A 23,870-nucleotide genomic window follows, 5' to 3' on the forward strand; every position below is an offset into this window, starting at 1 on the left:
CTGGAGAACAGAACCTCCACTTGCTGTTTCTTCACCATTTTACGTAAAATACAAAAAATGAATCTAGAACCAGGAGCTTCAGAGGCGGAGAAGGCTTTGGAGATCACTTGGTCCAAGTTCTCACCTTCAGGGCAAAAACTAGCTAGAGAGCAGTAATTATATAATTACTAATATCCTAAGAGATGCTGTATTAGGAAGGTACACTTTGCAGATGACCAAGGCAATTATAAAACATTTAAAAAATACTCTGCTTTAAAACTATTTCCTTACATACTATCACAGAAAGGCCTAGAAAGTCACCTTCTGTTTATCTTAGTACTTGAGCTGACTGAGAGAGAGAGAGAGAGAGAGAGAGAGAGAGAGAGAGAGAGAGAGAGAGGAAGGAGGGAGAGAGGGAGGCTACAACATAACATTTACAATTGAAACAGCTTTTTCAATTTTATTATTGTAGGTTACCTCCACTCAATAGCGTTCTCCAGAGACTTGAAGGTTTTAGGACGACCACGTAAAAAATTCTGCATGCTATTAAGTGCATCCATGGCTGTACCTGATGTTAAACAAAAATTTTAACCACATCAATAAACTTTTTTGTTTTCTTGCCATGTAATTCTACTAAGTACTCATTTTTCCTTTTTAGGTTAGCACACAAAATTCTGGGTTTCACCATGTCTATGTCATTATACTTTATTCTCTATTGCTTCCTGGCTCCCCTTTCATGCCCCACTCCAGCTGGTTCTTTTTCCCCCCAGTTAAGTCCACTCTTGCTCTCCTATCATATATAATCCAGATTACCTTTCTCGCCCCCTGTAAGATATCCTCCTCTCTCTCTCTCTCTCTCTCTCTCTCTCTCTCTCTCTCTCTCTCTCACACACACACACACACACACACACACACACACACACACACACACAATTTTAAATTTAGTTTCCACGAATGAGGGAAAGCATGATATTTCTCTGAGTCTGGCTTATTTTGCTTAACATAATGATTTCCAGTTACATCTACTTTCCTGCAAATGTCATTACTTTATTTTTCTTATGGCTGCATAACATTTTATTGTGCATATGTACCACATTTTCTTTATCTATTCGTCTATCATGGACATCTAGACTAGTTCCATTTCCTGGCTACTGAGAACACAGAAGCTATAAACACAGATGTGCAAGTCTCTGGGATGCTGACTTAAGGAGTCTTTCAGGTATATATCCAAAAAAAGTAGAGCTGGGTCAGATGATAGTTCTATTTTTTGAGGAACTTCCATTATGATTTCCAATGTGGTTACATAAATTTACATTTCAGTAAATTTAAATATTTAAATAATAAAATTTACACAAATTTTATTCTGTAGTGAATAAAAGTCTCTCTTTCCCCATATCCTTAACAATATCAATTATTTTATTGATGACAAGTATCATCCCTGAGTGGGTGAGTGGAATCTCAAAACAGTTTTAAATTGCAATTCCTTGATGGGCAAGGATATAGAACACTTTTAAAATTCTTTATCGGCAATTTATATTTTGAGAAGCTTTTTTCCCCCATTCACTGATTGGATGATATCCTTTTTTGGTGTTAAATTTTGCACACACACACACACACACACACACACACACACACACACACACACACAATTAATCCTCAGTATGATCTAGCTCTCAGAGATCCTTTTCCATTCTGAAGGCCATCTCTTCTTCACTCTGGTAATTGTTTCTTTTTCTATACAGAAGCTTTCTAGCTTCATGGAATTCCAGTAGTTATTTTTTCAGACTATTTCCTGTGCTGTTGGAGTCCTATAAATCCTTGCCTATGCCTATATTATCAAGAGAATAATACTCGTATACTCTTCACATTCACAGTGACAGATGGCATTGCTTACACAGGAAGAATCCTCCCCGAGAGGTTCTGTATTGAAGGTTGGCCCTCAGCTGATTGCACTATCGAGAGGTGGTTGGACAATAAAGACATGAACTTCATCCATAGATTAATCATTGTTGAGTGATACTGAACAGGCTGTTTGGAGGCAGGGCCCACTTAGAGGATGCAGGTAACTGGGGGCAAGCTCTGGCAAGTTTGTTCCTAGTCTCCCTCTGAGTGATGTTCTGACTCACCACATTCTAAAAGCAATGGACCAGCCAACCATGGACTAAACTCTAACACTGTGGCCAAAATGTAACTTTCCTCCTTGAAGTTGCTTATCTTAGATATTTTGTCACAGTGGCCAAAACTAACACACTGAGTCAACTCTATATATTTGCTCCTGGTAATAGCAGAATTCAGTGATGCTTCGGTGAAATAAAGATACAGTTAAGAACATTCTGAAGAGTAACACAAGCCAGCTTCCACTATGGCTCTCAGTAATTCTTGACTACTGGTATCTACTCCTTGTGTGGCACACCCCAGTGAATATAGCTGGCCTGTACAAGCAGCAGTGAGATTCTCAAGGTAAGTCAGAAAAGAAAAAGCAGTTTCTTTCTAAATGGTCAAATAAAACTAAAAGATATAAATGATTAGAAATACCATACAGCCATAAAAAGGTGTTAATGAAGCATTTCTGATAACATAGAAAATGGATGCATAACTTTATAAAGGTACAAAGACATAGGGGCATACTTCAAGATGAGTGAAATTGAGAATAAATACGGCCAAGGATAATGTACCAGAGACGTCTCTTCTAAATTACTGAATCTGATTCGGTCAGTCTTAAGAAAACTCACCTTCCACAACATCAATCATACAGAGGCCCAAGAGGCTCGGCACCAGGTTAGCTGATGCTGTGTGCACTGCAATGGCTCCGCCCATGCTGTGCCCAATCAGCATGACAGGAGGAGGGAGGTCCCCGTACATGGCTTCAACCACATTGCCAACATCTCTGCAAAGAGAGAGAAATCTGAAGAGTGATGGAGGACACCCAAAACAGCTTTCTTTCTCAGTTCCTTCTTTTGGACTGCAAATAATAGTTGTGGGGAATGGTAAAGATCTACAGAGCCACCCTACAACACACCTATGTGAGTCTGCTTACATGGTTCCTAGTATCTATGCAGAGAGCCACACACCTACTTCTCCAGATAAATGGCAGGTTAAAGACTAAGAACCCCAATTTCTGATCTTTCTTTATATCAACCTTTTATCACCCCTACACATCTAGTACATTCATATAAACATATAACTGTATGTTTAACCTAAGCTTGGCATTCTGGAGAAATAATTTACTCTAAGCCTGTTTTCCCATATATGATACAAAGAAGTTTGGAGTAATAAGATAACTATCAGCCTCAGTTTATGTATGTTACTCTTGTGCGTGCGTGTGTGTGTGTGTGTGTGTGTGTGTGTGTGTGTGTGTGTGTGTACATCATGGCACACATGGAAGTCAGAGGACAATTTGTAAGAGTTACTTTGAGCAAAGAGTGAGAAGTGAATGTAAAACTGTTACCTAAAAGTTAAAGGACGGGCTGGTGAGATGGCTCAGAGGTTAAGAGCACTGGTTACTCTTCCAGAAGTCCTGAGTTCAATTCCCAGCAACCACATGGTGGCTCACAACCATCTATAATGGGATATGGTGCCCTCTTCTGGTGTGTGTATACGTAATAAATACAATTTAAAAAAAAAAGCTTCTCTCATCTCCCTGTAACCACCTTTCTGATATACCCACCAATATATTAAAAAAATAAATAAAATAAAATAAATAAAAGTTAAAGGACTATTCAAAAGAAAAGACTCAGAAAAAAGAAAAGAAATCAAAGCTTCCTTCACAGCAGCATTGCTTCTAAAGACAAGACACCCTGTGAAAGGCAAAGTGATATTAGTGGAAGGAAAAACTATAACTTATTCAGTGTTGCTATGATCACTGAACGTCTCTCTCAAATTCAGATATTATTATTATTTGAAAGTTTGCAGTGTATGTGTTGGAAGAACAAACATGGATAAAAGTTCAGCATTGCATTCAGAACTAAAAGGGTATTCAGTGTTCATTATTGCTGGCTTTTGTTCTAGTTAATAGTAGTTAAAGGCAGGACTTACAAAAGTGACTGGGTCATAAGGGGCTTGCCTCATGAGTGGATTAACCCCTTTACAGATTAATGAGTGAATCACCTGTTATAAAGAGCGTTCTCTCTGGCTCACAGCTATCTCACCATGTAAAATCCTCCACCATGGTATAATTCAAGACTACCATCAGGCTCTAGACTTCCCAGCCTCTAGAACTTGGAGCCTAAATAAACCAACATTCTTTATGACTCCACCAAATCTGTGGTCTCAGTGATACAGCAATGGAAGGCAAGTGCCCATCATGCACTATGAGCTTTTTGTGTCAACTGATGTAAGTCTTCAGAGCCTTGTCTGAAAGGGTCCTTATGACTGTTCTACCAGGAAGAAACTCAGATACATTCACCAGCTGCAGACAAAGCCGAGGCAATTAAGCTTACTGGGTCTACCAAAATGTCATTGCATTTACACCAAAGTAAAAAAATAAAAATAAATTAAAAAGCTGCTGATTTCTGCTACCACATTTAGTATATTTAAAGCCCTTTCCCTTGGAATCCAGCACTGTGGATCCAGAGTGACTACATGAAGTCAAAACCATGATGCTTTGGCTCAGAAACCACCAGTAAATTTCAGGAACAGAGATGACTTAGATAAGGAATAGTCTCTGGAACAAGTAATGTAGGTGACTTATACAGTTTCAGAAAAGTAAAATCAATATGATAAAACCGGAAAAAAAAAAAAAACCAAACCCGTAGGCTCATTCTCGTGTCAAGATATATATGTGTACTTACACAAAGACAGACATGGACTAGAGAGTCAATTAATTAATCTCAACCCATGTGTGTTATGGTTCTTTTATTTGGGGGCAAATCTTTTTTTAAAAAGGTTAAAATTTAGAGCAAATATCAATATATAAATTCCAGAATATTTCACAATTCTAACAAAAGTTCAGTTGCTAAGGATAAAATAAATAAAATAAAATGTTCTGGAAGGCATCGAATTCCACCTCTTAAAATATGCATTAACTGAGTTAGACATTCTCTATGAAAGTTGTTAACATATGAAGGTAGGCAGGGTTTAAAATGTATAACAATGGGCTGGAAAGATGGCTGCAACCAGGCAATGGTGGTTATGTCTTTAATCCCAGCACTGGGGATGCAAAGGCAGGCGGACCTCTGAGTTTGAGGCCAGCCTGGTCAAAACAGAGAGTTCTGGGACAGTCAGAGCTACACAGAGAAACCCTGTCTTGATAAAACAAAACAAAACAAAAGAGCATTGGCTGTTCTTCCTGAGGTCCTGAGTTCATTCCCAGCAATCACATGTGGCTGTAACCATTTATAATGAGATCTGATGCCCTCTTCTGGTGTAAAGGAGTACATGCAGACAAAGCGCTCATATATATAAAAATACAAAAATGCATCAACAACATCATATCTAAGCTTAGGAAAGGTGTGTTTACCCAAGCTAAAGATGACTGATCAATCACTGAGAATTTAGGAATTTATTCTTATGAAAGGCAATAGTTCTCAAATACCATTTACAGGACCGACTGTCAGATTCCTTGACAGAATATTTTAAGAATATAAATACCAGGGCTGGAGAGCGAGTTCAGCAGTTAGAGCAGAAGACACGGGTTCAATTCCCAGCACCTACAGCTCATAACTTTCTGAAACTCCAATTCTAGGGCATCTGGCACCCCCTTCTGGCCTCTGCAGGCACCAGGCTAACATATGGCAAAACATTCATACCCATAAATAAAAAAAATATTTTAAGTATATTATATGCCTAGATTTAAGTGCTACAAATGCCGACTTAGCAGGTCTCAGGTAGGGCCGAAGCCCCTGCAATTTTTGCTAGTTCTCATGTGAGCGAACACACTGAGAGCTCTGGCATAGACAACACTTGACTTAGAGGCCCAGTTTCTAAGTAGGTATTCTTCATAGCCTGTCCTCACCTTCCTGTGATACTAGACAATAAATGCATACAGGCTACCTTAGTGCGCGTTCAAGGCTTCTTGTACTAGAATATTTTTCTAAATATGAGTCCATAAAAGATGCCCACATTCCATTCAGCTCTACCAACAGAAGGAATTTTTCAGAAGCCTACACAAAGTAAACAATTTTCAAGTGTTTTAAGTGATGACTATCAGCCTGGATACACGGAGAAAGATGGAGGTGGTCTTTGAGACTGAATAGTGAGGATAAACTGAGAAGAGAGAAGAGCGGAATTGTGTGTTACCGACTGTCAAACCATTTCACCAGCAGCGAGATAAAACTGCACCACTGTTCCCAGCGGTGACAAGACCCAGGCAATCTATCGGGGTTCGCTCCTTACTTTGCCATCGTTTCTGCTGAGAGGTCTTCAGAGTTCTTGACTTTAGTTTCTCCTAAAAAGAAAATAGTTTTCAGATAAATTTTCAATGGCAGGAATCACAAAACCCAAGAGTAATGGAATGGGGACTTTACATATTTTAAAGATAGATTTAGCAGGGATGTTCTATATTCCAGATAAATCTTTATGGTTAGCTATTCTGAAGAGGATAGTTATAGCAGTCTACCTACAAGCTAGGATTCCTTCCAAAAGACCCAAACAGGGTACACTAGGTCATCTGTGCCAACTAACATTGCGACCACTTGGGCTTCTTGAAGGGGCTGGGTGACCGCATGTGTCAGTGGCCACGCGCTGGACTCACCATGACTCCGAAGGTCCAGAGCTACGATCCTACACTGCACTCTACTGACGATCGCTGCCTGGAAGGAAAAGAACAGAGAGGGAAGATGCGGGCTTTGCCGTTACCACGGCTTTGTCAAATGAACTGCGGTCATAATTCAAGGTACCCGAGAGAACTAAAAACTCGTCGTATCCCAAAGGTTTCCTTTTCAGTATAATAAAAGAACAATGATTTTCTGTGTTTCTGTATACAGTGTACTCTGTCTCCAACCTAAAAACAAACTTTATCTGAACCCCTCCTTAAATCGCCATTCTTCCTAGGCTTTCCTCACAGTGTAAGCACTTCCAGACGCTGGCCTAAGGTTTTCATCCACACCCCAGCAGCTTTTCTTTATTTTAGAGCCTGAATCCCCTAGATAAGGACCATGAATCAGCTGAAATACTATTTTGGCTTAGGAATTGCATGAACACGACACATGAGTCATAAAATTACACTAAAATCAGAGCGTCATGAAATCTGAGATTTACCTAAGGTAGGCACAGCAGCTACAGTTTACATAAAAATGATGGGAAGTATGACTATCACAGGAGAGATACAATTTTAGAGATTTAAAGAAACTTGAAATACCTCCTTCCTCAGCAAACCAGGTTTTCTGACAGTCACGCATCACAGTGAGCACATGCTGTCTCCATCTTTTAAGAATAAAGTAACTGTCTAGTCTAACCTTCACATTTTAAGAATGAGAAAACTGAGACCAAGAAAAAGGAAATCATTTGTTTGTGGTCATATAACAAGTTAGTAGTAAAACCCGAATTAGCATCAAGGTAAGTTAACAACGTAACGTAAACACGCATCAGAAAACAAACCAGAGTCCACTGCAGAAGCAGCCTCTCTCCTTCTCTCACTCCTAGTGAGCATCTCTTCAGAGGCAACAGAGCGCGGACATCCTACCACGCTGTGCTGTTTGTCCCTGCGAGGGAGCTGGTATTTCTGGAGTTACCCGATGCACTGTGATGGTGGTACAACCTTCTAGGCCAAAAACAAATCTACAATTTGAATATAAAGTTAGGGGACAAAATTTTGTCAAATCTGTCTAACTGCTCCACATTTTAAAAACTTATTACAAACAAGCAAAAGATAGGTCTGAGGCCAATAACAGTCAATTCCGGCCTTTGGCCTGAAGGCAATGATTTATAATCATTATGTGCCCATCAGAAAACTATGACAAGACTATTCAAAGCAGGTTCTTGTTTAGTTGTTTAAATAAATCTTTTAAAATGACATGCAAAAACGACCACAAGTTGAGTAATGGGGTCCCAGCAGTGAACAGCACAGACAATGCCCCTGCACTGGTGCTCTTCACATTTGTGTATGGTTAGAACAGATGAGAAAAGTCAATGAGTGCAAAGTAAATTCACAGAACACCACGTGCTTTACAGATAAAGTGGGAGAGCACATCTGTTAGTGACCTTTGGTCTTGTTTCAAACAGCACCATTTTGTTATTTATGAAGTAAGTGAAAAACAGCTGTAGTGACATATTGTTTGTAATCTAAGAAATGAAGCTTTCCTGAAGATCAGAGGGAGGACAGAGCCAGCCACAGAGTTAGCCATAGAGGTCAGGCAGTGGTGGCACACACCTTTAATCCTACGGGAGGCAGAGGCAGAGATCCATCTGCAGTTCTGTGCGTTCAAGGCCACACTGGGCTACACAGAGAAACCAGACAGGTAGTGGTGGCACACACCTTTAATTCCAGCACTTGGCATCACACACCTTTAATCTCAGTGCTAGGAAGGTTGAGACAGGAAGTGATATGGCTGGGCAGAGAAAGCAACACAAGGTGGGAGAAGACAGGAACTCGCTCTTTTTCAGGCTGAGGAGGTGGTGAGGTAAGAGGTGGTGGCTGTGGCTTGCTCTGCTTCTCTGATCTTTCAGCTTTTACCCTGATATCTCTAGGCTTTTATTATAAGACCAATTAGGATTCGTGCAACAAAGAGCAAGAACCAGACTCTTGCAACCGTTTCCTCAGTGGGATCTGTGCTACCAACACTATATCAATAGCAGCAAATATTTACCAAAACTGCCAAGGCTACCATTCACCTCTAAGTGCTTCCAGTGCATCCTCCTCCTCAGAACTCTTCAGACACAATTCTCATCATTTTATGGGGACAAGAGTTTACAAGGAGTTAGTTAGTATCTCCTTGTAACGGGTGAGTTCACAAGGAGTTAGTGTCTCCCAGGGCCAGAGAGCCACTAAATGGCAACAGCACAGCAGTCTCAACCCTGCTGCCTGACACAAGTACCTAAGGAGCCCCGAGGAACACTGGAAATACAGGATAAACCAACCAACCCACTAGAGATTCTGATTTAAGGGAACCAGAGGAGGGCACAAGCTTATCTCAATTGGTAAGTTTTGGAACTCTGTGGGCAGCCTAAATATAGAGAATTAGAGACAAGATTGGAAGAAAGATCTGGGCAGAGAAGGCAGGGCAGCACATTCCAGGAATTCTAGCAGTGGGGAAGCTGAAGCAGGAAGATCTAGAGTTCAAGGCCAGCCTGAGCTAAACAGCAAGACCTAGTCTCCAAGGCATGTATGTGGAGGAATCAGATCGCTTTGATATCTATAAATTATCTCAGATAATTTCAGCCTGGAGAAGTAGGCTGAAAAAATATGACACAGTATTTGTAACTGACCAATATTGAAGATGGGGAGAAATAAGCATCCTCACAAACATGTACATGCTCTTAATGTATAACTTCTTGTCCACTCAGAGAGAGGTATGCTTGGATTTTGTTGCTGTCACAGCTGTGGGATTTCTCTAAATTTCAGTATTTTCACCTGCCTAAACTAAAAGAGTCACAGGAAAATTAAGCAAGACCACAGTCACTTAGGCACTGAGCAGGGTGTCTAGACCACAGTCACTTAGGCACTGAGCAGGGTGTCTAGACCACAGTCACTTAGGCACTGAGCAGGGTGTCTAGCAAAAGTAAAATGTCTAGGGAGATGCGGCTGCTTCTTTTTCTTATTTTAGTTGATCCCTGTGGCTCACTGGTCCCAAATTCTAGGAGGCATGTGAAGATGACATAAAACAATACGATGAAGAACAAACGCATGGAGAAATATCTTCATTAGCAGTCAGTGTGATTCACTAAAAGTATCATTCTTATCTGTCAGATTCTTTATATTTAGCAAAAGTACTAGACATTTTCAAACACTGTTAGTTATAAATCAGTAGAACACTTTGACACTGATTCAATTATCAAAATATTTCTACCATTTAACAAAAGAAATTGCATATTTAGAGATCCTAAGCTGAGGGGAAAATCTGTCTAGAACTAACAATCTAAGCATCTAAATAAAAATGGTCACGTGAAAGCCAGTTCTCTAGCAACTGACTTGACTCCAAAGCAGAATTCCTCAAGCTTTAGAGTTATGTCTGTGACTATCAACCCATTAAAAGTGAACAGGAACTATAGCAAATGGCAGAAATAGAGCCAAGCACTTTACAACATGAGAGACATGGCTGATGACATGATTGAGGGTGAGTAATCACATACACAGGATATGTCCACAAGACAGAATATGGTACGACTCTGTGGAATAATTCTCCTAGATAGGGGAAGCAGAAGGCATGCAAAATTGAGTAAGGCAGTCTGTGCTCAAGGATCTGAGTGTCTAGCAGCACACCCCAATCACAGTACTCACCTCTTCCCCTGTCCCTTTATGCACTGGCCATGTGTTCTAGAGTTTGGGGTTTTTCTTTACCAATGACTTGGTAAAGACTAAATAAATGACTTATTTAATAAAGACATAGGGGCCAGACATGGTGATGCAGGTCTCTAACCCCAGCATGTAGGAGGCAAAGGCAGGCAGATTTCTGTGAATTCTAAATAGTAAGACCAGTCTTGAAAAAATCATATGAAAATTAGATGAACAAAAAGACATATTCCTGCTTTCTTAAACAGAATATAGCAACCAACATTTAACCTCTTCTCAACTGTTTGGAATGACACCAACATATTTAAAGAAGGAGTACTAAACATCGACTCCCTAACAGGCATTATATGAAGACATTCCAGAATGATAAAGCAATGTCTGCTCTACAGGGTCCTATGACCTAACTTATTGATCACACATCCTGATCATATCTGTGCAGTTGCATTACAACACACACCAGTGCTGTTACTAACTCAAGAACAAAACATTCCTTAAGTACAATATACCAGACATAAGCTATGACTTTCGCCTCCAGTGAGGTGTGCTCTGTAAACTACATACTGGATTTAAAAGATAGTATAACGAGCAATGTAATACATGTTGCTGTGGCTCAGATGTGGTTTGAGGGTTCCCCTCCCCACAAAGCTTCACATGTCAAAATTTAATCTCTACAGTGAAGAATTAGGAAGCTAAAACTTAATCTGTTGATAGTGTTTAGAGACATGTCCCTTAGAAAATGATTAGGAAAAGATTAAATACCTTGAGAGAGGAGCCTGAGGACTGAATTATGTAGCTTTATTTATTTGGAAGAGACAGGGTCTTAAGTAAACCAGACTCTCAAACTCATGATCTTCCTGTTGTACTATAAAACTATAGTAATAAAAATAGCATGGCATTGGCATAAAAGCAGACACACTGATCAATGGAATCAAACTGAAGACCCAGACATACGTAAATATATCTGTGAACACTCAATTTTGTGAAGCCAAAAACACACACTGGAAAAGAGATAGCATCTTCAACAAATGGTGCAGGTCAAACTAGATTTCTGCATGTAGAAAAATGCAAACAGATCCATATTTATCACCCTGCACACAAAACTCAAATCTAAATGGATAAAGGACCTCAACATAAGGCCGGACGCCCTGAATATGAGAGGAGAGGAAGTGGGGAATGGGCTTGGACTCACTGGCACAGGAAGGCACTTTCTCAACAGACACCAACAGTGCAGGCACTTGACCAACAACTAATAAATGGAAGCTCATGACGCTGCAGAGCTTCTGCACAGCAAAGAACATTGTCACTCAGAGGAGCTGTCACTCCGAGGAGCAGCCACGGGACGGGAAAGTCTTTACCAATTACACATCTGACAGGGTTAGCATCTGTAACTAAAAAACATGAACACCAAGAAAACAAACACCCACTTAAAAATGGGGCCTAGATTAAGTAGACAGTTCTCAAAAGATGGAACACAAGCGGTTAAGAACACTTAAAGAAATGTTCAACATCCTCAGCCATCAGAGAGGTGAAAGTTAAAACTACCTTGAGATTTCATCTTACTCCAGGCAGACTAGCCACAATCAATAAAACTGATGACAGCACATGCTGATGAGGACGAGGGAAAGGGACTACCTACTCATTGCTATAGACAGTCGGAACTGGTATAACCTCTGTGGAATCAGTGTGGTGGTTTTCAGGAAGCTGGGAATCGATCCTCCTCAAGATTCAACTATATCACTCTTGAGTATATATCCAAAGGACTCTACATTTCATTACAGAGACATTTGCTCAACCATGTTCACTGCTGCTCTATTCCTAATAGCCAGAAATTGGAAACAGTCTAGATGTCCATCAACAGATGAATGAGAAATGACAATGTGGCACGTTTGCATAATGGAATATTATTCAACTGTTAAGAAAAATGAAATTATGAATTCACAGGTAGCTGGGCAGTGGTGGCATACACTTTTAATCCCAGCACTCAGGACACAGAGGTAGGCAGATCTCTGAGTTTGAGGCCAGCCTGGTCTACAGAGAGAGTTCTAGGACAGTCAAGGCTACACAGAGAAACTCTGTCTCAAAATGAAAAAAGAAAGAGAGAGAGAGAGAGAGAGAGAGAGGGAGGGAGGGAGGGAGGGAGGGAGGGAGGGAGGGAGGGAGGGAGGAAGGAAGGAAGGAAGGAAGGAAGGAAGGAAGGAAGGAAGGAAGGAAGGAAGGAAGGAAGGAAGAAAAAAGAAAGAAAGAAATTCGCAGGTAAATGGATAGAGCTGGGGGAAAAATCACCATGAGTGAGATAACCAGACAAATTGTATGTTTTCTTTTATATGTGGATCTTAAATTTTAAACTTTTAATATGTGTGCTACAGTCCAAATAACCACAGAGGTTAAGTACTTAGTAAAGGACTAGGGGAGAGGAGAGGGTCTCCCAAGGAAGAGGAAATAGACTATGGTGTTATAGAGAGACAAAGGGGGAAATGGGAGGGTAAGATGGGGGGGATGGGAGGGAAAACTAAAGGAGGGACTATGGGGAGGGACAACTAACACTAAAGAGCATGTGAAAAGCCATATGGAATCCTCCTACTGTAAAGCTTCCTAAAACATATGCGGATATGAAAGGAATCTAAATGGAGTCACCAAGTAATGGGGAAGACAAGGTCCCAACTAGACATCTTATGCCATCCAGTAAAACCTCCAGTGCCAGGAATGGTTACATCTTGTTAAGCCAGCCAAAGTGGCTCCAGGGAAACTCCCAAACAGCAAGGAGGCTATTGATTGTTCTTCACAACCTGATGATAAGGCCCCGTTGCTGAAGACAACACTTACTATGTCCCACTTGAACAGGGACAAGGTGATCTTGTGCCTAACTAGAAGCTTCATCCCTACTGACTAGCATGTATGGTACTGGAAGGTACTCTCTGCACAAAATACAGGAAGAAAAAGGTAACCATCAATATTGGCCAGCTGCAAACCCTGTGACCTACAACAGTGACCTCCCCACCAGATATACTGGAACAATAGTAGCACAAATGCTACAGGAGCAATCAACCGCTTTCTGATTGGCTCTAAGGCCGACTCCATGAGATGGAACCATATGTGGCACTGCCAAAGTGGCCAAGAACTTGAGACTAGAGAAGCCCTGGGCCTAGGGAAAACCTACTAGTATTACTCTGCTAAAGGAACACACAATAAACTGACTGCTAATGACATACTGCTAGACCCACAGGTCAGTGCTTCCCTGCTCAACCACACCAGAGAGGCTGCTTCTGTAGTAGATGGGAATTAACACAAGGGCCCCCCACAACTGAACAATGTGACGACAGTGAGAGACTTGGGAAGACTCAGTCCTAAATGGGATATCTTCATCAAAGCCCTCCCAGCAAGGCTCGGGGATTTATAGGGAAGAGGAGGTGAAAAGACGCTAAGAACCAGAGGGATGGATGACCCCAAGGAAACAGCGTCTTCCAGATCTCACAGGACTAATGCACACAGAAGCTCAGAGACCGTGGCAGTGTGCACAGGACTGACAGATGGGGGCCTAGCATTGACGGGGAAGTGGACATGGGGTTCCACACCTAACCAAGAAGCTATCTATAGTTGATACCCTCTGGCAAAGGGAAAGATCACTTTTCTCCAATGGAATCTCACGGGGTAGATCAGGCACACTTCAGGGCAGACCCCATGGCCACGAGTAGTTAGCCAACACAAAACAAACTCAATGGTATTTTTGTAGACTTTCTGTTTAATTTTGCTTTGTTTGGGCTTTTTTTGGTCTATTGGTCTTTTGCTTGTTTTGATTTTTTTCATTTTCATGAGTTTTTATTTTGTTTTGTTTTTAATTTCATGTTTTTGATTTTGAAAGAGAGAAAGAAAAGGAACATAAAATTGGATCATTAGGGAGGTAGGGAGGATATGAGAGGAACTGGGAGAAGTGAAAAATAGGATCAAAATATATTGTATGAGATAAAATTATCAATTAAAAAAGGAACCACCAGATAAAATAATTATGAGCCAAAATAAACCTTTTATAAACCACCTCATATGTGGTACTGTGTTACTGGTGATAACAAAAAAAGGACTGAGCAATGTCAATAATTTTTATACTGATTACCTGGTTGAGATGATCAAGATGTATCATTTTGGATACAATGATTCAAACAAAATATTCTTTTGTTTGTTTGTTTGTTTTTTGAGACAGGGTTTCTCTGTGTAGTTTTGGTGCCTGTCCTGGATCTCACTCTGTAGACCGGGCTGGCCTCAAACTCACAGAGATCTGCCTGGCTCTGCCTCCCAAGTGCTGGTATTAAAAGCGTGAGCCACGGCTGCCCAGCAAACAAACAAAAGATGCTTAGAGATAATTTCACTGAGTGATATATCTACTAGAAAAACTTATTTACACAGATCTATTTGGCAGCAGTGGTCTAGAGACATGAGAGAGCTTGGCACCATCAGGCAAATGATAAGCACAGCCTACCGTAAGAGAAGGAAACAGCAAACAAGAGTCAAATCCTTTAGTGCCAAGGATTTAACACTGAATCCCAACTGTGTGCCTCCAGGAACAAAGGGAAACACTTAGGGTTGTGATTCACGACCATTTGGCTCCAGGTACCTAGTTTTTTGTCCTTCAGCGGTAAACAGAGGAAGTGTGTACATTTGCCCGACACACAAGAAGAGAGCGTTTCATTTTATACACAGGTGTTGCTGGTATCTTTCTTAGAAGTATCTCCTTGCACGTAGGCTGCCTTATCCTCTAGTCAAAGATGTGATCAAGATTTACAAAGGGTAATATTCATATTAGCCCACATGCTGTACTGTAGACCCGACCACCACAAGCTAAGCATTATTTCCCAAGAGTTCAAAAGTACAAATGTGCATACACACATACAAATTGCTTTTTAAAGCAAAATAAAATAAAGCATTACTCTAAAAAAAAAAAAAAAAGACAGCTACTATTCCAGCATGGATGAGAGAGGAGTTCATGAAGATCCACCCCTAGCTGAGGCACTATTGGCAACTGATGGCTGTTAGGGGATGTGGCCACTATTAGGTTGCGTAGGTTCCTGTGGATGGCCCCACTTCCATGCACACACAAGCTGCACTAACTAGACAATGGGTTACTTTAAAAAGACATGAAGGTGCAAGTATCGGAAGGGCTGAAGAAGTAGGAGGAGGGATTTGGGTTGGATATGACCAAGATACATTGCATTCATGTATGAAACTGCCAAATGATAAAAATAGTCAAAAAATAAGAAATATTTTCCAACTATTTCTAAAACATCTCTATGTGTAAGGGACCATGGGAGCTCTGAAAAAAACAAAGTGAGAGGCATATTTAAAACATCTGAAATAAAATGTCTACTCATCTAATATTTAAATTACTTTTGACGGGCCACAAATTCCATACCCCTGGCCCCAGTGCACATATATATACAAAATGTTACAAGAACCTCTAGCTTAAAGAACAGGGGACCTTGAGCACACAATACTAAAGCTTTGCAATCTACTCCCTCCTAGCCTTCTCCCAAAGCAATGAATGAGCATGGAAAGAACTAGGCAAGTCTACCCGAGAGAAACTAATCATACACAACACCAGGTTCTAGTATCAACGACTTACCGTGAACACTGCCCAGGAAAGGGCAGAATGGCCTCCTCCATGGAGAAGCAGCAGGACCGGACCCTCGGAACCACTCTTGTAAACTCGGAAAGTGTATGAACAGTTAAAGACAACAGATTTAAGGTTTGTCTTAATCATAATATACTGATTTAAAAAACCAAACAGGCAATAACCTTAGGAAAACTGCAGACTTAAAGGAACTTAAGCAGATGCTCCTGAGCCATCAAGACTGTTTTGAAGCACAATGTCAGTATGCCTTCTTTCTTTTTTCCTTAAGAGGACTCAGGACTTGGTTTCTAGGAACTTGGTCACTTCAGCTTGCTAGACTGAGTATTACTTTCAGGAATTTAATCCTTAATCCCTTCCCATGTGTCAGACAACTGCAGCCAAAGAAAGATTCTGTAAAAGGCTTACAGGTAACATTCCATGCTATGTAAAGGACTGGTGGGGGATGGAGAGATGGGCACAGACAGCGGAACACAGGACATTTAGAGCACCCAAGTCTGACTTAGCACCTTGCCCTTAGTCTGAGGCAGTCTCTTTGAGAGGATATATCCTTGCCAGTTTCATTCTCCACTTCCACATCTTCCATTGACTCAAAGTACTGACTCCACGGGACAGGGGAAAAGTCCCGCTTCCGGCCAGGGCTAAGGAGAGGGAGAAAAGAGAGAGACAGCTGTTTCAAATAACAGTTATTATGCACAAGGCGGCAAAATCTTGCTCAATAGATACTAATTGTAAATCCAAACTGAAAATAGCAAGAGTGTTTTCTCATAAAGACACAAAGAATTCATAAAGCACCATATACAGTATTTAAGTAAGCCCAAACAGATTTAAGAGTAAACATTAAGATTTTATACAATGCTAGGTGTGGTGGCGCACGCCTTTGATCCCAGCACTTGGGAGGCAGAGGCAGGCAGGTCTCTGTGAGTTCCAGGACAGCCTGGTCTACATAGTGAGTTCCAGGACAGCCAGAGCTACATAGTGAGACCCTATCTACAAAACAAAACAAAACAAAAAGATTTTATACAATGAAGTCATTGATGTATTTTAACTATGGATAAACTCTGATTAGCTATGGATATCACAAAATCTACTCTTTTTTCTTTTTTTAAAGATTTACTTATTTATTATGTATACAGCATGTATGACTGCAGGCCAGAAGAGGGCACCAGATCTCATTACAGATGGTTGTGAGCCACCATGTGGTTGCTGGGAATTGAACTCAGGACCTCTGGAAGAGCAGTGCTCTTAACCTCTGAGCCACGCTCCAGCCCCCACAAAATCTACTCTTGTCAGTGACCCTAGTACACAGGCTCACTCCTCTCACTTCACTCCTATTCTGATTATTCTTAGTCACTACCACTCTTCCCCATCTCTAACTTCTTAGTCACTACCACTCTTCCCCATCTCTAACTTCTTAGTCACTACCACTCTTCCCCATCTCTAACTTCTTAGTCACTACCACTCTTCCCCATCTCTAACTTTTTAGTCACTACCACTCTTCCCCATCTCTAACCTCACACTTTTTCACGTTCCCCATCAGCCGAAGGACAACCTTCACAGACGCCCGACTGATGACAGCCGTGTCTAGAGCTGTTTACACAGCGGTGAAATGACTCTCTAGTCAGTGGAGTACTGGTCATAATCAGAAAGCTGGAAAGAACCTAAATATCATCAACAGGGGATTAATTTGTGGCAAACAGAAATAATACTTAATTCTAACAGGGGACTGCTGAACAGTAAGATTGTTTACACATGGATATATAGTGTCCCCAAGAGTCAGGTGTGACAGTGAAAGCTTGTGATCCCAAAACCTGAGAGGAGAAGGCATGAGGGCCAGGAGGAGTTCAAGGGCATTTTTGCCTACATAGGGAGTTAGAGGCCAGCCTGGGCTACATGAGGCCCTGTCAAAAATAACAACCAAGACGTACCACTAAATAAAAGACAAACACCATATGCATTCTACTACTTGTGTGAAACTGGTCAAACTAATCAAGCTCTTTCTGTTGTAGTGACTAAGTGAAATAATATTTTTTTATTGGTTCTCAGAATTTTAAACTATTTTTTAATTCTTCCCTTCCCACAGTCCTCCTAGATCTCTCCAGCTTCCCTAACTCACCCAACCTGTACGTATCTCCCCCCCCCCTTTTTCTTACACCCACGAGCACAGTTGGTGCTGCCCATATACTCCTGGATGTGTGCTCTTCCATTAGCATAGGGACGACTCCACAGGGTTACATCCTTAAAAACATGCCTCTCCCTCTCTCAGCAGCTGTCAACTGCCAATAGCTGCTTACATACCCAGCAGCTGGGAGTTGCTGAGCAAATGGATAGGTCTATCTTTTAACAGAATGAAAGCCTCAGTTGAAGTTGTTAATTCCAGCCCTGGCCAGTTTGTTTCATTTGGGGTTATGCAGGAATTCCCATGGGAACCCTAGAAGCAGAACATCTAATTCCACTTGCTCCTTAGTCACTCACAAACACAAGGATGCATATGCTCATTTCACAACCACAACACAACCTGCCAAACTTATCACAGGTAACAGATTCTACAGCTCCAAGTGTAAGCTGTGATACCTGTAACAAAGTAGTAAAAGCACTACCATTGTAGCAAAGGCACCCAACGTTTTCACTGTGCACACCGTGAGCCACCAAGCCAAATACTTTACTGAATGATTCTATTTAATCCTTACAAACGTAGTTTTTATCCAGTTTCACAGCTCAAAAAAAGATTTAGAGATGCAAAGTAACCATGGCTAGAAAGTAATAGTGACAGGATTAAAATCCAGTTTCTTGGGGTTGGGGATTTAGCTCAGTGGTAGAGCCCTTCCCTAGCAAGCACAAGGCCCTGGGTTCGGTCCTCAGCTCCAGAAAATTAAAAACAAACAAACAAACAAACAAACAAACAAAATCCAGTTTCTTCACTCTCCAACTCTCTTCAAGCCACTCAATGCTACATATATTACTCTCAGCTTTTTCAGTTTCTCTTTTCTATTCTCATCTGCACTTATAAAAACCAGTAAGGACTTATTCCACATTATCAGAGGCTTCATTTTCAGAGTGTAAATATGGCCAGTTGTGCCAATGCCACTGCAACTTCCTGAGTTGGCCAGGAATCAGTTAAAGAGAAGCCACTGTGTAAAATTACAAGTTATCCTAGGACTCTTCACTCCTGACTTCCTCTATTTAAGAAAAGGCAAACACAAAGCAAGGTTCCAACTTATACCAACTCCACGAGCCTACCTGGTTCTGCAGTTAGTGGCTCTAGACTGCTAGAGGCTGCTCTTACACATGGAGATGTCCTAGCACATCTTTGGTGTCTGCTTGTGAACACACAATTATTTATATATTCCAAGGCCTCAGCTGATTTAGCAAACAATTTATACATGAAATAGTATCAAGGAACTTTTTAAATCTTTGTTTTCTAGTTAGGCCAGAACACCCTGCATTTGAGAAATGTAGTTTGGGTTCTTTTTAAAAGTGGTTTTAGCCGGGCAGTGGTGGCACACGCCTTTAATCCCAGCACTCGGGAGGCAGAGACAGGCGGATCTCTGTGAGTTCGAGGCCAGCCTGGGCTACCAAGTGAGTTCCAGGAAAAGGCGCAAAGCTACACAGAGAAACCCTGTCTCGAAAAACCAAAAAAAAAAAAAAAGTGGTTTTAGGTTTGGGGAGATGGCTCAGTGGGTAAACTGCCTGCTGGGTAAGCATGAGGACCTGAGTTCATGTGACGGCTGGAGCAGCGGTGCACATCTGTAGCCCCGGCAACAGTGAGGCGGTAACAGGTGGATGATAAGGGCCCGATGGCCCACCACCCTAATTCAAACAGTAAGCTCCAGGTTTGGAAAGAGACACTGTCTCAAAATAAGGTGGACAGAAGTTAAGGAAGACACCTGACACTAACCTCTGGCTTCCACACATGTGTGCATGCACACACACAGTTCTAGATTCTTATTTTGTGTATAGTTACGTTATGGCCATTACAGCCCATATAGACCTTTTTAGCTATAATTTTAAAAATGAATTGCTGAGGGTTTTTGTTTGTTTGTTTGAAATATATTTATTTATGTATACATTATTCTGCCTGCATGTGTCCTTGCAGGCCAGAAGAGGGAACCAGATCTCGTTACGGATGGTTATGAGCCACCATGTGGTTGCTGGGACTTGAACTCAGGACCTCCGGAAGAGCAGTCAGAGCTCTTAACCGCTGAGCCATCTCTCCAGCCCCTGAGGTTTTTTTTAATTGAATAAATTTAAGAATTCTGAAGTAATAAAAGTTTTCAAAAGTATAACAAGGTTAAACTCTACTTTAAAATAAAATGGTATTCATTCAATAAAAATTTGCCAAGACCTGTACTTAAAGTTGGATCTGAAGTGAGGTGTGGGGAAATACTGGCATAGTTACAAAATGAGGAATCCTGTCTCTAGTCTCAAGAAAGCACTGAGTCCGTAAGTATCTAATACAACATAAAGAGCTAAAAACCCCGAGGGTACAGCTAAAGTACTATGGACGGACGCTCACTTAAAGAAAGAAGATGACTTCCAGCTGGGGAAATAAAAAGGAGGTTTCAAAGAAACACTATTCTTACGGGACTGCAGGGCAGAATGTGGGCCGTGGAAAGGAGGAGTGAGCAAGGTATTGCAGGGAACCAGAAGACAGGGAATAGGAGCCACCAGACAGTCTGCAGCAAGAGACACGGCAGACAGAACCACTAACCGGAAGAAGCGGGAACAGCTACCTCAGTTTGGGGAGCTAAGAGAAGCCGGCACAATTCAAAGCATATGGTAGGAGAAGGACAGAATGTTGGCTATAATGAAGTAGAGAAGGTATGTATGTTCTTGGGGGGGGGTGTCTGTGTCTATGTACGTTTGTCTGTATGTTTTTGTGGGACGCCAAAAGTCAAAGAGGCGTTGGATAGTACAGGAAGTGAGAGGCCAATAAAATATACAGATAAAATTCCATATGATAAAAGTGCAAGATGACATTAATTCTGGAAGAAAATATGTTTATAAGCACCTTGTTAGGAAGGGGTAGGAGCCTTGCTTCGCAATGGAATTAAAAAGAAAGAACTGACCTTTGAAAAGGTAACCAACAAAACTCAGGAGTGTCTACAATATGAGGAATTTATGACAGAATCAGAATCAATTCTAAAGTTGAATTATTAAGTCTTATTTTAAAATAACTACTTTGATAGGACAGTGCATACAAAATTACTTTATGTCAAAATAAAATTTATTTTAAACCTAATCAAATGAGTAAACAATTTCTATTTCCTGCTCCTCTCTTGCAGAGAGGAACAAAGTGTGGTGTGAGACACAAGGCAAATCTGGCTTCTGTCTAACTCACGGATCTTCGCTGTGATCACAGACCACATTCAGAATCTGTTAAGAGCTGTGGACACTCCATGAAGATCACACATGCAGGTCCAGTGCATATACAATTCTGCTGCTCCAGGAATCCCATTTGAAACTGGGTTAAGAGCTACAGACCACAACTTTGACCCCCAACAACTTATTTCTAGAGAAAAGAAGGAAAAAAGAAAATGACAAGATAATGAACTTTTTAAAAATAGTTGTTAAACCTGCAATTATTTTTCATTTGTTAACTAATAAGTTTATTTTTAAAACCCAATTCTGTTTCCTGTGTGACATATACATATCACTTAATTTCTATAAGGCAAGCCTCTCCATGTCTGATGGGACTGTATCGTCAGCTTTATACAGGTTGGCATGAGGATTAAAGTAGCCTCCTCATTACTCTCAAACTAGCTTGCTCTGTTTTATGCATTTCTAAAAAGATTTTACTTCTATATTTGCCATAGTTCTCCAGCTGGTGCAACTTAGCACCAATGTGAGATCCCTGAGAGGAAGACATTCCCCCATGTATTCACAGAATCGGACACATCACTAATTAACATCTGTTAACACAATGAAATGAGCCAATGAGAATATAACACTAAGCTTGGTGTCTCAGTATATATCCATTATTACTACTATTAAATGGCTTGGAGGCTAATAAATATAATCCCCCTTACTTAAACCTAGTAAGGTTTCCAGTAAAAGAAAATGAGACACTACAAAGCTATACTAACCAAGCCTGTAGTACAAGAGTAAGGATAACAATCAACTCAGTCCAGAAACAACTCGACCTGATTTTCAAAACAGAGATCAAGGCAATTCAACGGAGGTCAGTCATTCTTACAGATGTGGGATTACTGAATACCTATAAGCAGTTTCTACACAACTACTGCTTTCAGAAGGATCATTAAGTACATTTCATGGACAACAGCCTGGCTCTGAAGTCAGGTTCTTTTGTTTTTTTTTTTTTTTTTTTTTAAAGATTTATTTATTGTGTACACAGTAGTCTGCCTGCATGTGTCCCTGCAGGCCAGAAAAGGGCACTAGATCTCATTACAGGTGGTTGTGAGCCACCATGTGGTTGCTGGGAATTGAACTCAGGACCTCTGGAAGAGCAGTCGGTGCTCTTAACCACTGAGCCATCTCTCCAGCCCCAGGTTCTTTTGTTTACATTTCAATAATCACAAGATTTCTGAGTCACTGTGGCACTAATCTGTCACAGTTTCCTCAGCAACAAGCTCTGAGAAGTGAATAGGTAACCTTCATTCCAGGACCCAGAACCAGAGAGACAGAGGGAAACAGCCAAAGCAAAGGGCTACCTCACAGCAAAAAAGCAGAAAACATACGAGGAAACAAATCGATAAAGGTTTCACATACTGAAAATACCAAAACACAGGCTGGTTTGCATATTTAAATAAATAGTAGAAAACTAAACAAGTATGACATCAAAAATGAAATAATGACAAATAAATGGTCTATTTCTAACAGACTGAGCAGAGCCAATGGAAATGCTTCAGCTGTGGTCATGCTTCACTGAAGGGTCTTCATGAATCTGTGCTGAAGACTGCAGCTGTCACCTGTGTGAGTGTCCACCCTGTCCCACTCTTACTGTTTGGAACGTGCATTTGACAGGAGGCTTGTATGTTATTCTCTTTGTAGTTCTTTGCTTCTATTCTTTGTTTCTACACTGTTTTCTAGATATATCCAAATGAATGACGGCTGGTTGTTCATGTCTGTGGGTTCTTTACTGACTTCAGTTACAGGTGCTTCTAATATTTAGGGAAACCATTTCTTGTCATTCCCTTACAGAGCAGCATTGACCACATCTATAGCATTTCCACTGTATTAGGTGTTATGGTGACTAAGAAATATGTCAAAATGTTTAGCAACCATAGCAATTAGGAAAATGCAAATCAAAACAACTTTGAGACATTATCTAGTCCCAGTCAGAATGGCAAAGATCAAAACTGACAATAAATGATGGAGGAAGGATGTGAGGAAAGGGAATTCTCATTCACTGATGGTTGGACTGCAAACTGGTATAGCCTCTGGAAAACAGTATGGAGAATCCTCACAAAAGTACAAATAAATCTACCACATAACCCAACTATAAGATTCCTGGTCATATGCCCCCAAGAACTCAACATCCTCACTGCTGCTCTATTCACAACAGCTAGGAAATGGAAACTCTGCCCTTCAACTGACAAATGGATACTGAAAATGTGGTATCTGTACACTACGGAATACTATTCAGCCCTAAAGAATAATGAAATTTACAGCTAAGTGGATGGAACTAGAAAATACTATATTGAATGAGGTAACTCAGACCCACAAAGGCAAATGTGGTATGTTCTTTCTCATCTTAGGCTCCTAGGTCCCAATCTTCAGATGTGGGTATAAGCATGAAATAGCCATAGAAACCAGGGAAATATAAAGGAACTATAGGGAGGGGACATTAGGGACAGCAAGATATGAATGGTTTGAAAGGAGAAATAGAAAAATGGGGTGGGGGTTTCAATTGGGGAGGGGGAGAGG

At 40.9% G+C, this 23,870-nt stretch overlaps 1 protein-coding gene across 1 annotated transcript in view; it reads right to left on the reverse strand.

Annotated features, from left to right (window-relative positions):
- Ppme1 (protein phosphatase methylesterase 1) overlaps nucleotides 1-23,870 on the reverse strand; it is a 58,999-nt gene that overhangs the window by 15,945 nt on the left and 19,184 nt on the right. Inside the window, exons 2-7 of the mRNA XM_006982148.4 lie at nucleotides 16,531-16,624; nucleotides 15,978-16,070; nucleotides 6,671-6,728; nucleotides 6,313-6,364; nucleotides 2,712-2,866; nucleotides 457-547 (exon numbers count right to left, since the gene is read on the reverse strand). Of these exons, the coding sequence (XP_006982210.1) occupies nucleotides 457-547; nucleotides 2,712-2,866; nucleotides 6,313-6,364; nucleotides 6,671-6,728; nucleotides 15,978-16,070; nucleotides 16,531-16,624 (543 nt within the window). The remainder of the gene's footprint in view (nucleotides 1-456; nucleotides 548-2,711; nucleotides 2,867-6,312; nucleotides 6,365-6,670; nucleotides 6,729-15,977; nucleotides 16,071-16,530; nucleotides 16,625-23,870) is intronic.

The sequence above is a fragment of the Peromyscus maniculatus genome, chromosome 1 (assembly GCF_049852395.1).
Source record: "Peromyscus maniculatus bairdii isolate BWxNUB_F1_BW_parent chromosome 1, HU_Pman_BW_mat_3.1, whole genome shotgun sequence".
Classification (NCBI taxonomy): Eukaryota; Metazoa; Chordata; class Mammalia; order Rodentia; family Cricetidae; genus Peromyscus; species Peromyscus maniculatus.